The sequence below is a fragment of the Sceloporus occidentalis genome, unplaced genomic scaffold (assembly GCF_023333645.1).
Source record: "Sceloporus occidentalis isolate IW3139 unplaced genomic scaffold, rSceOcc1.0.p SCAF_138, whole genome shotgun sequence".
Lineage (NCBI taxonomy): Eukaryota > Metazoa > Chordata > Lepidosauria > Squamata > Phrynosomatidae > Sceloporus > Sceloporus occidentalis.
In genome coordinates this window covers 1823861-1841208 of record NW_028317118.1, presented here as the reverse complement: position 1 = coordinate 1841208, position 17348 = coordinate 1823861, and the positions used below count along the sequence as shown (strand labels likewise).

The 17348-nt window shown below is 43.6% G+C and overlaps 1 protein-coding gene across 1 annotated transcript in view; it reads left to right on the top strand.

The window, feature by feature from the left end:
* LOC149281166 (kinase suppressor of Ras 2-like) overlaps positions 1 to 15549 on the top strand; it is a 168605-nt gene extending 153056 nt beyond the window's left edge. The window contains exons 19-22 of the mRNA XM_089499589.1: positions 6184 to 6315; positions 8775 to 8904; positions 10358 to 10491; positions 14567 to 15549. Coding sequence (XP_089355715.1) covers positions 6184 to 6315; positions 8775 to 8904; positions 10358 to 10491; positions 14567 to 14573 — 403 coding nt within the window. The 3' untranslated portion in view covers positions 14574 to 15549. The remainder of the gene's footprint in view (positions 1 to 6183; positions 6316 to 8774; positions 8905 to 10357; positions 10492 to 14566) is intronic.
* Positions 15550 to 17348: the final 1799 nt, after the last annotated feature.

The following is a 17348-nucleotide window of genomic DNA, read 5'->3' as shown; positions in this document are numbered from 1 at the left end:
TGTGTCTTCTTGCTCCAGTGATAGGTTTTTTCACTACATGAAAATAGGGACAGTACCTACAAGTTGGCTGGGGTTATGTCACTGTTCATGAATTGATGCCAAGGTCATCCTGTCTGTAGCTGTAGGTCTGAACTGAGCAAACCATATCAAGTCTGCATCCAGGGAGATCTTTTTCTTATCTTTCCGTGTTGATCTCTTTTCCAGAAACTCCATTAATTTGCTCAGAATCGGAGACCACTTCCAGGCAGACTTCACTGCCGGTGGTCCCTGATTTAGATATAACTTATTGTACTTTCCCAAATTGGAAAAGGAATCAAATGAAATGAAATAAAACTCCAGCTATTGGGAAGATTTCTGCACAGTTAATTATTGCTTTATTGCAAAGCCTCCTGTGAGATAAAGCACATATTTTAATCTTTCGGTAATTATGGTGTGTCAAAGGCACCGGATTAAAGAAAGAGATAATGGCCTGCCTATTTTCTCTCTCCCTCCTTCTCTGCCGGTGTATCAGTTGTCATGTTGAAGTGGTTAACTGCACCCTGAGTGGGTTTAACATTTTTTTGTTATCCCCTCTCCACTCAACACATACACACAACATGGTTGTCTATTTATACCCTCTCCAGTTTTTCGCTTCCATGTTTTCTCAGGCTGTTCCTTGGACTTCTGGTCTTCTGGGACCCATTTCTGGTCTTCTGGGACCCATTTCTGTAGATGAGATCTGTAGCCTGGAAAGTTACTTTAAAAATAATTAGTTACAGTTTTAATTCAGATGCCCCAAGTAGTGAGTTGCTACTGTCATTACAGTTTATCATCTGTTACTGTTTCTCAAATATAATTGCAATAGTTACATTTTAGTTGGTCAGTAGTACAAAATGCACTCTCCTCCTGTCTGCATCAGAGCCAATTTTTTTCCTCCAAAAAAACATTACTAGGCTTCTGTTTTGATAAGTAATAGTTTGGCTTTGACTGTTGTGCGAGAACAATTCAAAAGGCTTCAGGTTGTCCTATAGCTAAAGCATTTGGCATTTGGGGAGTGAGCCACAGCAGATTTCTCAAGACTAAATGAGAACCTTACTTTACCTTCATAGATCTTGCTTTACCTTACTTTACCTCCATGGATCTAAACTCTCTGTACTGCATCCGAAGAAGAGGGTTTATAGCAATGAAAGCTCACGCTCCAATAAAAAACAGTTAGTCTTGAAAGTGCTACCACGTTTCTTTTTTTTTTTCCCTTCCCCTGCCTTCTTTTTATCTTGAAGCATCGGCACTGAAGCAGAGCGACAGAAGATTAGAGATTTAAATCTTCATAAATTTCATTTTGGCAGGCTAGAATAAATAATTTCCTCACTTTTCTCCTTTTCTTTCTGAGAAAGTTGTCAAAACGGAACAGCTTTCAAAGGCAGTTTGCAGTACAGAATTTATTCTGTGCAAAAACATGCACATTTTTTTAGGGGTTTGCATAGAAAACAGCATTTTCTGTGCAGAATAGTCTGTTTTCTGGGCAAGAAACTTGTTTTCTCTCAGTTTTGCCTGAATCAGGATCATTTCATCCTGTTTCTATGTCAGTTTCAGACTTTTTTTTTTCATATTTCTCCTAATATATGCCTTTTCCTAAGCTATTTTTAAATTTTTAAATGCATCATTTTCACCAAAGTAGGCATTCATCTGCGTGCTTAACCCCAAAATATTCACGTCAACCGTTTTTAATTGCAGAGCTGCATCACAAAATATGAATATTAAAGTATAGCTGTGTTTTGCTTTGAGAAATGCAAATTACGTTAGTTTGGATTGAAATAGAAATGGAACTAAATTTGGGTACAGTCTAAGCAAAAAAGAAGTTCACCAACAACTTACATGCTCATTTTTCCACGTTCTTGATGGATGGTAATATGCTGTGAAATAGAATCCAGATCAAGGCCATTGCCGTATTCTCTGAACAGAGCTTGGACAAGTTACATTTTTAGATTCCAGCTCCCAGTGTCCTCCACTCAGCATGGCCAGGCATCCTGGGAGTTATGGTCCAAACAAGCAACGTTCAGGAGCAACCTTGGTCCCTCAGCTTTCTCTGGAATGAGACTTAATGACTCAGTGAGGGAGGTTTACAAATGTGCATGACCTTAATGTGCAGATGTCTGTCCTGGTGTAGCCCACCCTCTCCTAGGCTGACTCAGCCCCAGCAGAGACTACTGCAACCCAGCGTCTTGTGTTTCTCGTGAGTTGCACTGTTGTGCTTTGGCCTTCAATGGAGGCCTGCTAGTGCTCCCATCAAAACCTCACCTTCCCATTTTACTGGTTGCTAGTCTACAAAGAAAATTGCAGGGTTCCTCTCCCTAGAAGAGCAAGAAGCGCTAATTGGTTGTGGTAGTGGGATCCTTCTTCGGAGTAACTGAAAAGGGAACTTTGCTAAGAGAACCGATGAATTGCCTTTCAAGTGACCGTCAATTGGCATCCTTGGGCAACTGCTGCTACCCCAGTGCCCTGGCAGGGTCTGCTGCTTGCCATGGGCCCATTTATTTATTTTGGATGGCCGGATGCTCCAAGCAGCACTGGGAAGCTTGATCGGGCCGCCATTTTAATTTCTTTTTTATGCAGAGTCCAGTATTGATTAATCTATCTTGACTGATCTTGACAATGTACTCTTGAGCTTCTCTCATGGTGAGCCTCCTGGATCTCCGAACAGGGTCACAGATCTCCTTCTATGGCATGGCTAGTTTCTTGCATTTGGGGTTGTCTTCTCGCCTACATGCCTCAAAGAGTAGGGTGCAGAGGACCAGACCTTGGAGTAACATCACCCATGCCAAAGTCAGCTGTACTGGCAGTCAAATTTTGTTTGATCTATCTGTGCTGGTACAACCTGGCATCCCTGAGCTAGCCTGCTGCCCTCTGTTGTGGTGGCATCAGAGAGGGGCTGTTTTTTCATCCGTATTGAAGACCCAGGTCAGTCCAATAGGTCACTTTCAACAGAATTTGGGGCTGGGGGAGGCAGGAACAAACAAGATGTCTGTCCCTTCTCCACAACCAAAATAATGTCTGGGAGCAGCCTGGGCTGCAACAGTTAAAACCAAAGATTTGGGTACCTTTTTGGCTGACACATTCTAGGCCCATCTCTTCACTTTCTCTTTCCCCTCTGTTATAAGAATGTCTCCTGTCACTTCTAAATTCCTAAGCTTCTGAAGTCTTGAACAAATCCAATTACTGAAGTGCACTCTCATTGGTTCCTCGGGTTTTTACACCAGAAAGCAAGCAGGGTGACCCCAATTTTTTGTGCTCCATTGCCCAAGTCTGGGACATTGCGTCTTAGAGCTGCGTATTATTGGTCTGCTGTTCTCCCCCCACCACCACCACCTTAAAGGTTTTGCTCGCCTTTAAAGTGGTACATGCAAGATAATCTTTGTCTTGTGCTGAGCAGCCTGTTAGCTAGAAAGAGAGTAGATGTGACAATTATTCATATCCATTTGACCAACTGCTACGCTCATTAGACGTCCTCCTGATTATGTCACATATGCAGATGTCTGTCTCTTGACAAGCAAGAAAAGGACTTTTTGGGGGGTGATGCCGGCCGGCTTTTAGTACATCCTCTTGCTTCAGAATTAGGACTTTGTTGTAGTTTGACTCATCCCACCTCGAGCCATGAAGAGAGGTGGGAAAGAAATAAAAAGCATCATCATCATCATCATCATCACCACCACCATCATCATTTTGACTAAAGAATAAAGTGTAAACAGTACATTTTATTTACTCCAAAAGTAGATGACTTAGGCTCAAAGTACATGGCTGAAATAATCGTTTGAGACTGTGGCACCAGAGCTCTCTCTGACAGAGAAGGCTAAATGTCTCACAAAACTACAGTTCCCAGAATTCCCTAGCATTGAGCCAGGGCAGTTAAAGCAGCCTCAAACTGGATTATTTTGGCAGTGTGTTTTGAAGTAACTTAAGTAACTCGATTGTCAAGTTAGCATGCAGAAGCAACCATTACTATAACATTTCAACAGCTGGCTCCTTTCCTTTATAGGATATTGTGCACTCAGAATATATTATGAACTGTGCACATTTTGCGTAGGTGGCGTCACAAGCAATGGCAAATTCATGAATGTGCTTGATTAGCAAAATTCATCTGGATGTTTCCTTAAACCTTCCTCTCCATGGCTTCCTTTGACCTTCAAGCCTTTGGCAAATGGAGGCTGTGAACTTTTCTTCACTAGCAAGAGTTGGCCTTCCACTCATAAAGATGGAGTATCATAAAAATTAATTTGGAATAATATTTGAGATGCAAGTCAAGGTATTCATTATTTAAAGAAATGTATACTCTTGGGTTACACAAAATGTGCAAAAATGTACAAACGGTAAAAAAGAACCTAAAAGGGGAAAGAAAAAGCCCAAGCTTTTTCAAAAGGGAAGATTCTTTAAAGGATGGAAGTAAGTATAAATCGGACAAACAAGTATAAACCCATGGTTCTGTCCCAGCCATGGGTTTCAGATAAAACAACATTTTGGTAGCTAGCAATCACACATGTGCGCCCCCAAGGGTTATGCATGTCTGCACATACAAGGAGCTTTCCTTCTCTCTCTCTCTCTCTCTCTCTCTCTCTCTCTCTCTCTCCCTCTCTCCTCTCTTGCACAAGGAGAAGAGATATGGGAGAACTAAACATGTTGGAAGGAAAGGGCAAGTCCCCTTGCCCCTCTCGACTGACCTTGGTGATTAATTTAACAGCAGCTTTCAATTAAGATCCTTATGGTGCGGCCACAAACGTAAAAGGAGTCTCTGGTGGGAGATTGACATTTGCATCGGCTGAGGAGCATTCACTCCTTTGGCCTTCAAAGTACAGCAGCAGTGGGACTGCGCTGCTCAGTCCTGATTCTGAAAGTCCCGGCGCACGGCAGTGCCACAAATTAGCTTTCATGAGCTTGCTGCTGCCACAGCAGAGATTGCCATGAGACTGCTCCTATCCACTTTCTTCACTGTCCACCTCTCATATCCATACATGGTGATACAATGTTGATACAGTGACTTGGACAGTGCTGACTTCAGTATTCAGAGTTATATCTTTGCTCTTCAGCGTTGCATAGGATCTTTATTATGGTCATAGGCCAGCACAAATAAAAAGGGGATACAGAATTTTTAAAAAGTCAAAAACACAGGTTAAAAACAATATTTAAAGTATCCTTTCAGATTCCAGTATAGCAAGACAAGACTGGTACTAGTCTACTGTGGAGGTACCTTGGAAGGATGCGGGGAAGGGCTTCTAGATGAGACCGGGAACAAGCCACTGGGATGGCATGAGTTGGGAAGGAAACGGTGGCTTTTCACAGGATCAATAGCAATGACTGGGTGACTGGGAAATAGATTTAGCAGGACAGCTAATTATACAGAGGTGACAAGCAAAATTAAATGGCCTGTCTGTCATTTGGGAATTGTCTGCCGGTATAAGGAGAGATGGGAGGCTCATGGTTTTAGGTGGGAGTTGAGCAAAGCGGGGCTGGCACATTGCAGAAAGGCAAAAGCTTCCAAGCAGGTGCTGAGTGAACCCTGTGGGCACCTTCTGTGATGGCAGGAAAGGTTTTGGAAGTGTCAGCGCTCCTTTCTCTTCTGTTGGTATAATACAAAGAACAAACCAAGGCCTCAGCAGAATCCACCCCCTCACCTTTACCTTGCCAAACCTAAATCTTGAGAGCAGCGTTGGGAAACTGGTGATCCTCTGGTATGGCTGACTGACAGTTCCCAGAATCTCACCACTGACTATACCAGCTACTGCTTATAGAGGTATGAGTCCCACAGCATATGGAGAACCACAGGTCCCTCTCCTTGCCCCTTATGGGTGAATCCTACCCTATAGAGTCAACATCCAACATTGATCACAGTACCTTCCTATTGTTTATGTGTCCCTCTTCTGGGTTTCCTTTTGTCAGGCTAGCTAAAATGTTAGATGACTCCAAGACCAATTTACAATTACAGTGAAACACACAAAGAGACCTCCAGAGAGATTATTCCAGAAAAGAGCCCAGTTTTCTGCCTCCATTTTCTAATCTGAATCTCATTACAGAGAAGGAGTACCAATTCATAAAGGAGCTTGGAGAGTTTGGTAGGGGTTGGGGGAGATACCAGTTTGACTTCATTTTTCTCTCTGATGTGAAATTACCTTGACCAGCACAGCCTCATTGATCGGTTATTGCTTTTCTTTTCAGAAGAGAGGATAAACTGCGGATCCAGAATGGCTGGTTGTGCCATTTGGCTCCAGAGATCATCCACCAACTCTCACCTGATACAGAAGAAGACAAGCTGCCTTTCTCCAAGCACTCAGATGTCTTTGCATTTGGGTAAGTATTTTGCTATAGCAAAGAAGACAACAATGATAGGGTATGGTTTCTGATATTGGCTCTGCAAATTTTTTTCCAGAATAAAAAAGAAAGCCCTGCCTTTTCCCCTGAGAGATTTCTCCTAGTTTGTGACATCGGTACATGGATTAAAAGCAGAAGCACACTGATTTCTATGTGATTGGCTTCACCATTCAAGGAAGGGCTCTTTCAGACTGGGAATGGTTTGAAAATATACTTGCAAAACAGCTTGGTCAACCCAAAGGCTCAGTTCATACTGAAGATTATGAGTTGGGCAAATTCACACTCTAAAGACGGTAATGTTCAATGTGAAATGTGAATTCGCTGACTATTGATAATCCATATTCTTCAAGTGGGAAATCTGAGACTAGTCTGTTCTAAACTGACTTCTAGGGTTCTCCAAGTGTTCATGTCCCACTCTCCATTCTGAAAGGTTAACTGGCTGCATCTGCACTGCAGAAATAATCCAGGCTGACACCACTTTAACTGCCCTGGCTCGATGCTATGGAATTCTGTTTTGTGAAACATTTAATTTTGTAAGATATTGAGCCTTCTCTGTCAAAGAGCTCTGTTGCCACAACAAACTCCCAATTCCCAGAATTCCATAGCATCGAACCATGGCAGTTAAAGCAGTATGAACCTGGATTCTTTCTGCAGTACAGATGCAGCCATTGGTCCATTAAATTTGAAGCTAGCATCCCCATACTGTGTCAATATGAGGAGCTGCCTCCAAACCTAGGGGCAAGACAGGTCAAGGAAAGAACAGTTGATTTCCAAGTAGAAGGAGAATTATTTGGAGCAATCTCTTTAACCGGAAAAAAAAAGTATTTAAGAACCCCATGTTCTCCCTTAATGTCTTTTTCACTTGTCCGATTTTAATTGCCCTTCTCCACAGAAAAGAAAAAGAAACACTTTTAAAAAGTGCTCCATTGCCCTGTGGATGGTATCTTTTCTCAGGCACATGGCCAACTCCACTTTTTATCTGACGGATTAATTTTTCCTGCATGCCACTGCGATGGGCACCTTGAAGAGCAGAGCGTTAAAGTGATGAGCTTATATTGACTCCTTATCTGATCATGTGTTTTCATCCAACACTCCCCCCCTTAAAACGCAGCAGTTTCATTTCGTGTGTGCTTTAAACCCCAAAAAAGGAGGAAATAATTATAGGATTTTTTTTTATCAGACTAATCCCTAGCAAACTTTTTTAAGAATTGAAACTTTATCAATTAAAAAAAAACTGGATACAAAACGAGTTGGGAAGGGGAATATTTCCAGCCAAAATGACCTATTGCTGAGGTTGATGGGCATTGCTGTCCCAAAAATCAGGAGGTTGATAAATTCAAGGAACACTGCACCAGGCTAATTCATTTATTGGAGCCTCTGTTTTAAACTGGATAGTAAGAGAGGAGCATATTAAGAAGTGGGGGCTGTTAAGAAAGTGGGGAGAGGAAGATTCTCATCTGCTGTTATACTAAGCATTACACAGCTGCAGGAGCAGCTGCACAGTTACGGCAACTTTTTATTATGTGCCGCAAGAAAAGCCCTACGTACAATCATCACATATTATGTACTAACGCATGGGTTTCACATAAGATCTTATACAAAAGTGCTTTCTTGTGCAGGAATTTTCTAACATTTTTTTCCTGAAATTCTCTAACATGTATAGAGGCCTTCAGCTGGTGGGACTTGGGCTGGTTTCCCCCTCCGCTTTCAGAAAGTAATGCCATTCTAAGCACCTTCAAGTCTGTGTAAAACTGCAGACTCCAGCAGATATAACAGTTGTTCCCTTTTTCTAGGTGTGTGGGTGTGTTGGGGATCTTGCACAGGCGATTCTCAGCACCTTTCAGCATTAGGGATAGACACATCTTTTGATTCTTGTTTCTCATTTTTTTGTGTGTGTGTGCTTAAGTTTGGATCATCCCAAACTCTGAGAATATTTTCCTTTCCAATTTCAATTGATGTATATAGTGACATTCAGGCCTCTTAACATTTTCCAGCATTTGCAATGCTATACAGCTAAGGTTTATATTAAAACCAGTCCTTGATAATTATTTAAAACCTCTGTTTTGACAACATTTAATGGCTTTAGTTCTACTTGTGTGGGTTTATGGTAGCCCTTTTCATGTATTTTTTTTTTTTTTGTATTGATGCAGTTGATTGGATTAAATGTTTGATTTGATTTGTACTTTCATTTTTGTTGGCTGAATTGTTGCACATCACCCAGAGAATTGGATTAATAGATGACAAATACATGCAAAATGAATACATGTAATAAATGAATAGATGGCACTTTGTGGAGGTTCTTTTCGAAGTTGGGAAGAAGACTTTCAGCAGAAAATGATCTGTACGTAATGTGTTGGCAGTGGGGGTTATAAGGACGAAGAAGGAACGGATGGCAACTCATGAGTATGTTCACTCCTTGTACTGCTTTGTCTCAACAGCACCCTTTGGTATGAGCTGCATGCCCGAGAATGGCCCTTCAAGATCCAACCAGCCGAGGCAATAATTTGGCAAGTGGGCCGAGGGATGAAGCCGAACCTCAGCCAGATTGGCATGGGGAAAGAGATCTCGGTAGGTCCCTTTTGGGTTGGGGTGGGAGAAAGAGAGAGAGAAACACTGAAAGCCATCAAAAATTGGTCATCACAGTCCCTCAAGGACAATTCTAAGATGTAGTAGGGTGGCTAGTACTGAATGTATCTGGTGATGTTTGAGTTTGGATCCTTACTTTCCGACAAAGCTTTCTTTGTAAAAAAAATATATCTCTTACAAAGCCTTGGGCCCCTTGCTACCACACTGAAACATGTACATCCATATATTTATTTTGGTCAATGACTAGTTATGATGTATTGTAAGTAAAAAATATATCCCTGTCCCAGGGTGTTTACAATCTCAGTTTTGACAAGAGAGGGAAGAGAGAGAGAAGAGAAGTAAATGGAGTAATATAGGCGGGTTACAGACCGCCAAAAATACGTATGGAATACGTATTAGGGTTAGGAAGGGGCGGTGCTTCCACACACCCCTAACCCTAGTACGTATTCCATACGTACAACATGGCGGCGCCCCTTCCACATGGGGGCCACCATGTTTACGTATCAGACGCATAGCGTCCAGACATGTCGCGGCGCCTATGACGTCACGAATGCGCCAGCGGCGCCTCGCGACGTCACAAAGGCGCCGCAAGAAGGAGCTCCATTTTGGACCTCCTTTTTTGCTCCGTGCGGGAGCCACGCGGTGTGGCTGCTGCGGCTCCCACACGGAGCAAACGGCGGCGGCAGCAGACCGCCTCAAAGCGGCGGTCTATAACCCGCCATAAAAACGTTCTGCTTTGTTCTCTGTCTCCAGGATCTGATGTTAGTGGGCAGAAGATGGGAGGGGGAAGCAAAAATGGAATTGTTTCTTGGAAAAACCAGTGGGTGCCATTTAGCAGCTGGGTTGCTGGGTTTTTTTAAAGAACATTTTGACCTTGCTTTTAGCTGCAAAGCTTCTCAGAGTGCCTTACGATCAACCTAATCAGTTCAAGCAAGTTAGTCCCTGTCTCCAAACTATTACAATCCAACAGTTATGACACTCAAGGAAAAGCAGTGGGGGGGGGGGGGGGAACCATTTCTACAACAAATAGAAGAGTTATCATGAGCAAGTGGAACTAGTTCAGAACAAAGAGGAGCATGATGGAGCAGGTCACTCACCAGAGCTGATGGAGTCTCCCGAAATGGCCTGATGGAATGGCTGCTTCCAGGTGATGGCTGGAGAAAGAGCCCAATTGAGCTGCACTTTCACCAAACTGGAGGAATGGCCCTCCTTGCCATCTATTCTGCTGCACCCTGATACAATGTACCGTAGGACTAAGGAAAGCAGGAACCAAGAAGTGAAAGGGATGAAGAAAGATGGAGCTTCCCATCTTTCTATAGCAGTGACATAAACCTAGCTTGAAAATTTGTGAATGGTGTGAGTCCTGCTAAGACTGTCTGGCTACATAGATGAGTGTGTTTTCTCATTGCATCCCTATTCTCCTGTTGCCTTGCAGGACATTCTACTCTTTTGCTGGGCCTATGAACAGGAGGAACGACCAACCTTCACAAAGCTCATGGAGATGCTGGAGAAACTGCCAAAGCGGAACCGTCGCCTTTCCCACCCTGGCCACTTCTGGAAGTCAGCAGAGTAAGACCTTCTTCCATGCCTGGCCTTGCCACCATTGCTTGGCTTGGCCATCAGTGTCAAACTACACTCTCATGACTACAATAACTGTATGAAGAACTAAACTGGGATGGGCTTTCTGCTCTGCAGCATGAGAGAGATAAGGAGGCATGGGGGGTTCTTATGGTGACTGCACAGTGTGGGTATCTTGTATGCGTCTGGCATTGGCCTGTGGAATCAGTTAGCCCACACTGGTGGGAGTATGATTGCTCTTTCCACAGCTACTAGCCATGATGGATTAATGGTACTTCCATGTTCAGAGACATACAACAGAAGCTACATTGCCTTCATGGTAATGACAATGTAGGTTTCTTCGTGGCATCTGGTTGGCCACTGAGAGACTACCTCGAATTTGTCAGATGTAGCAGGGTTCATCTTACATTCCTGGATTTGAGATGATAAATATGGGCAAAGTTCACAAAAATCTCATAGTTGTTACTGTTTTCTTATATTTGAAGTGCCTGTGATGCCATGGGCTTGTATATAAAATGGTTGCTTGATTTATTATGTAAGTAAGCCATTGGGTGATTTTGGGCAAGTCACATGCTGTCAGCCTCTGTGGAAGGCAAGGGCAAACCTCCTCTGAACAAATCTTGCCAAGAAAACCCGAGGATAGATTCACCTTAAGGTTGCCATAAGTCACAAACAACTTGAAGGCACACAACAACAATGTACAGAGCTGTTGGGAACGGGGACTGGATGGCCTTTGTGGTCTCTTCCAACTCTGTGTTTCTATGAAAACAACAGCTGCATGGGTGCAGATACAGTTGAGTGGCCATTCCATAAAGCAAATGCCATGGCAGATGGAAATGCATTCTACGGATCTGTTCCCTCTTTTCTTTGAAAGTTCACATTTTCCACTGCTGAGCCAGGCATTCCGAACTGTTTCCCAAGGTGGAGATTTGGCTCCAATTAAGCCTGGAGTCTCGGCATGCGCATGGATTTAGGTCAAGGGCTCAGAGTTTATCAGCAGCCAAACAACAACAAAATACCAGCCTTTAGAAATACTAACCAGGGTGACCGAAGCCTGCCTTCGGTTCTTCTTTTTGCTCTGACTCTTTACACATGTCCCTTGGGTATAAATTTGAGGCTCTCCCCGAAACTGCCACCTCCCCTGTTGCTAAGCCAACTGTCTGCTCACAGCTGGAGGGAACACTGTAAGCCATTTCTGCTCCTTGCTGTGTTTCACCAGCAAAGATTTTCAAAAGAGAGAGGAAGGAAGGGGCCTTCAAGCAGGAACTGCACTTGTTAAAACTTCCAGTTTCCTCCCAAATTTTTCCCCCCATGCCCAGCTTTTTATGTTCACATCAATAGTAGGATAGTCGAGCTGGTTATTAATTTTTCAGAGGACCAAACAAACCTGACAGTTGCACTTGTGTACTTTTCCTTCTGTTTCTTTTTTCCAATTGAAAGATAATAACTGGAGGTGTTCTCTCTTACTAGGACTGAAAACCCTCTGTGCCCATCAGGGGTCTTTGTTGTTGTTGATGATGTTGTTGTTGTTAGCCACCTTCAAGTCAATCTCGACTCACGGCAACCCTGTGGATGAGACATCTCCAAGTCTCCCTATCCTCCACTGAGGTCAATGCAGTTGAGTTTAGCAAGTTGGGATTACACTCTACATTTGTTGCTCATACAGTGGGCCCTCGCCTTACATGGGGATCCGTTCCGGATCCCTCCGCGTAAGGCGAATTCTGCCTATGCTCAAGCCCCATTGTAAACAATGGGGCTCGTGCACGGCGGCCCATTCAATTGAATGGGACGTGCTGCCCCGTGTGTGCCCCGCGGCTTGAGTGCGTATGCTCAAGCTGCGTAAAGCGCGCCCGCATATGACGCGGGCGCGCTGTAGTTAAAAAGAATGTGATACGTTCATTATGAGTAAGAATGCTCAAGAATTTTGTGTGGCCCCATGTTTACATTTATCAAGCTGATTCCCAGATTATTATGTGGATTGGGATACTCCCATCCTTTGTTGCATCCATACATGGATGCATCATTTGGAAACGTAGAGAGCTGTGGGGTCATTTTGGCAGTAGCCCCACCACAGCTCAATATGCAGGGCTAGGCATGTTTTTGCTCAGTGTGTCAGATCCTTTTTGTCCATCACAGCATCAGCCTTGTCACGACAGCCAAGATATTGTGCTACGTAACTTTCTGAAATCCTTCTTCAAATTTTGCCAGTGTACTGCATACTTTGGATGTTTGTGTGGCTGTGACTAATCAAATATCAAGAGCTGTGGAAGACTCTGAGGTTGTTTGCTATTCACAGCCTGGAGAGGGTCTTCCAGTATACTTTCAGAGATTTTCTCTGTACGTAACCTTTATGAGAGTCCTAGCCATCCAAATGGCCAAGAGACCACTTTGTGTGGCCACGATAGATCATCTGACTGGAGGTACAAGCTTGCATTGTGTTCCTAAGGAGGAATCCCTTGCATTGTGTCAGTAGAGCAGGAAAATGGTCTCAACTGTCAACATCATGTTCACCATTACAGATTAGATACCAGTTCCAGGGCAGATACAGCCTTGGGACAGGCAGTTGTTAGGTTTTCAATTGCATGACACTCTGTGTCCATTGATAATGTGGCTGAATCATAGAGACCATAAGAAGGAACAAGTAACTTGAAACTGTCATTCTTTGCATGGTCATCTGTGAAGTCCCACAGCCCACCCTCCCACTACTACTTCAATATTATATAATACTAAAATGCAATACTAGAACACAATACTAAAATGCAATACCAGCATGTGTGTGCTGTGTGCTTTCAAGTCAATTATGACTTATGGTGGACCCATGACAGGGTTTTCTGTGCAAGTTTCTTCAGAGTGTGTTTGCCATTCCCATCCTCTTAGGCTGAGAGTGTGTGACATGCCAAGGCCACCCTGCTTCTGTGGCCAAGTGGGGATTCGAACTCTGGTCTCCAGAGTTGTAGTCGCATTCAAACCACTACGCTATGCTGGCTCTCAGATACTAGAATGCTAGAATACAATACTAAAATACAATACTAGAATACAATACTAAAATACAGTACTAAAAATGCAATAGTAAAATACAATAGTAAACTACAATGCAAAAAAAAGCCGCACAGACAAGCACAAAATACAAAATAAATCAGACAATCAATCATAATTGATTCCAAAAATATGTGGAAAATATTCCAAAAAGGTACGCATTCCAAAAAGCAAACCTTGATTTTTCCCATTTTATATAAGGGACACCATTTGACTCGGCCCCTGTATGTAATGGGACTTGAGCATCCACGGATTATGATATCCACAGAGTGTCCTGGAACCAAACTTCAGCAGAAACCCAAAGGCCCACCATATTCAACATCACCATTCTTTATTCTGCCCTCCAGAAAGAGAGGAGAGAGATTGGACAAGCGTGCACAGCATAATGCTATGCGCATGCAGCTCCATACTTCTCCCCTAAACCCCATTGCTACTGGTTGTAGGGGAGATGACTGGGCAGCGTCTGGCTGCAATTCTGTTGCTGGAGGAAGAGAAATGAGGTTATTCTGCAGCTCTCCAGTGAGTCAAGGAGAGAGACCTCCTTTTAATTTCCCCAGCTGCAAAACTGTAGCTGCATGCTGTCTGGTCTCCTCCCCAGCCAGTAAATGGCCATGGCAGAGTCCATGGAGCTTGAAAGCTTCCTAGGTTGAGAAGGTGACATTATGCAAAAACAAAATGACTGAATATGCATGTGAAACCTCACGTAGGTCACTAACAGGATTTTAGTCTGTATCTGCCTAATCTTTTATGGAATTCAGAAAGAATTCCAAAGATCAGGGGCCACCACTGAATCCCTTCAACCCGTTGTTGAGAACAAAGGAACAGTCACAATTCAGTCACAGTCTGGAGCAAGGACACTGTTCCCAAAACTCCCATGGACACTAACCAGTCAATGTGTGACTTGTCATTCCAAACATTTGGAGGATGCTATAGCCCTGGACTAAAGTGATAAAAGAGGCAGGAGGTGAATGTCTGAAGAAAAGCCATATTTGTCTTCATTTTGAATAGTCTCTTCTCTGTTTTCTTTCAGGCTGTGACAGATGGCTCAGAGGGATGGTGCCTTTTTATGCCTTCCTTCCTCTCTTCGCATCCTCTTCCCTTTCCACGTCCTCTTCCTCCTCGGTCTATGGAAGGCTAGAGGGGTATGGCCGATGTGGGAAAGCCCCACGACAAAAGTCCATCGGCCTCATGTTAATCTCCAGAAGAGACACAACACCTGAACGGCGAGAGGAGCATGCCACTCTGTGTCAGGGTTGCAAACAAAGAGCAGGTTGGACAACATTGGAAGCAGCTTTTGGACATGATCTGGCAAGAATGCTTCCTCCATGCTGCCCTTTGCAAACTACATTAGAGACTTGTGGCAGCAGCTCATCTTTGGTCCCCTTTGGTTGCTCTTTGAGCAGAGGTATTGAAGAGCTTCTTTGGAGAGTCGCTGTTTCTTTCAGCTGTGTGCAGCACCCTCCCCAGCTGACGTGGGTTTTCTTTTCATTTAATTTATTTGCTTGGTTATTTTATTCTTCTCACTTGGAGAAAAATGCTGCTGAATCTCTTTGCTCCCTTCCCCCGTTAAATGTTTAATAGAGGAGATAGGGATTTCAACTGTTTCCAACATGGTAGTGGGCTGGGAGTTCAGATGTCCAGCTGGAAAAGAGAACAGGGACCATGATGCCTAGTGGTTTAGCTACAAAAGGTGCAGCAGCTCTGTGTTATTATGCATCTGATGGTCTTAGCAGGAAGTGGGGTGGGGGATCCCTGGATGCACATTCCTGATTTGAGCATCTGAAAATTCAAAACAGGGACAAATTTTTTTTGATCCTCCAGACATCATTGGACCACAACCAGACATTGGGCTAGTTACTTTTTTGGACCACCACTGTCAGAATCCCCCAGGTAGCTGTGCTAATTAGGGGGATTCTGGGGGTTTTAATCCAAAAACCACTTCTGCAAGCTTGGGCTGCAACACTCGTGACCCTTCACACTTGGCTGTGCTGGCTAGGGCTGATGGGAGTTGCAGTTCAACAACCTTGAGAAGGCCAAGCATTCTTCACCCTTCTCTGTTAGCGATTCTCAACCCAGTCTTTGCAGCCGTGCTTGTTTGCTTGGGGTGTGGAACTGATCGTTTTTCCACCCTTCCTCACTGTTTCTGTTGCTGCTGCTTCCTTGAGTATACATGGCTTATTCAAAGTGTCCCACTAGAACCAGCCGGGAGCTTAGAAAAGTTACTTTTGTGGACTAGTGGGGGATTCCGCAAGTTGGAACCCCTACAAATAACTTTTCCATGGCATCCTTCTAATCAGGAACTACCTGTGGCTTCTTAAATAGTTGGTATGCATCCATCAGTGCTCTGCAAGGTGGCAGGAATTTAAAAGCAGGTCTGTTGCCCATAGTGTGGGCAACACAGATTGTGTGCCAGAATGGGCTTGTGGAACCCTCCTCCTCCACCCCAGCTTCTGTGCCTGTTGCTGGCTGTTTGCAGTTAGCAAGATACGTCTCTTTCACAAGGCTTCCAGAAATGGGAAGGCCCAGGAAAAAAAGGGATGGAAGGAAAATTTCCTCTCATCTCCACGAAGGAGGGATATGGTATTTCCTGATTTTTTTTCTATGCTTTTTCCCCTGGCCTCATCTAAGTAGTGTGGAATCCTTTACAACCAGGTATGTGTCCTACCACTGAACCTACACCTATCAAGCCAGCCTATCACTTCTGATGCAGTGGTAGGTGCTGTCCAGACATCATAGTTAAAGTAAGAATGCTTTCTGTGCATGGAAACAGAGTGGGAGCATCTAGTTCTTTGTCTCAGGCAGCAACATGACTTGGAGTAGTCCTGCTTGCAATTTCTTATGAAGTTATTTGAAGTTGCTGGTGGTTTGACGCCTGACAATTCCATGGATTCAGATGATATCAGAAGGCTACATTGTTCAGCTTTAGGCTCCCAGTGCATCAATCTGGAAGGAATCATTCTGGAAAGACATAATAGCCTTCTGGTACACCTCTCTAGACTACCTTCTTTCTTTCATTTCATTTCATTTCATTTTTATGCCTCTTTTCTCCCAGAAAAGGACCTCAGGTGGGTCACAAGATAAAAACACTTTCAAAAACCTTTACCACAAAAAATTTAAAAAGCAATTTAAATCTTCTTGAGGCCTTTACAGTAAACCAACAGAGTTCCAAAATTCAGTTTTAGCACTGAGGCAGGATTTTTATTTATTTATTTATTTATTTATTTGTGTTTATTGTTTCAGTCTTACTTTCCGACCCTGTCTTTCCCCTGATAAGCTCCAGGGTAATGTACGTGGAGAACCAGGGTGGTGTAGTGGTTTGAGCATTGGACTACAGCTCTAGAGACCAGGGTCTGAGTCCCCACTCAGCCATGGAAACCCCCGTGGTGACACTCTCTCAGCCTCAGGGGAAGGCAGTGGTTGCAATAGACAAAAAAACACACTCACTAAGGTTTCTTTTCAATAGTCCAGACAGAACTAGTCCCCACGTTAAGCTGGCATGGTGCATTTGGCACAGTTGTAAGCCACAAGGCAGTAGGGTCTGGCACAGGTTTCAATGCCCATCTTAAACGTTTCCCTCAGTGTTAAAGACTAGAAACCTGGGTTGTATTCTAGAGCCATCCAAATCTATTATTCTTTTGCTATTAATCACAGTGGAATGGAGAAGGACTGCATAAAATCTGATATGGGGAGTTTGAAGAAAAATTACTCTCAAATATATCTGTGGATGAACTTGGAGGCATTATGTTTATGGAGTTCCAGTGTGGCCAGTTGTAGTTCCCGCCATCACCGAAAGAAAAAGGAAGGAAGGAAGG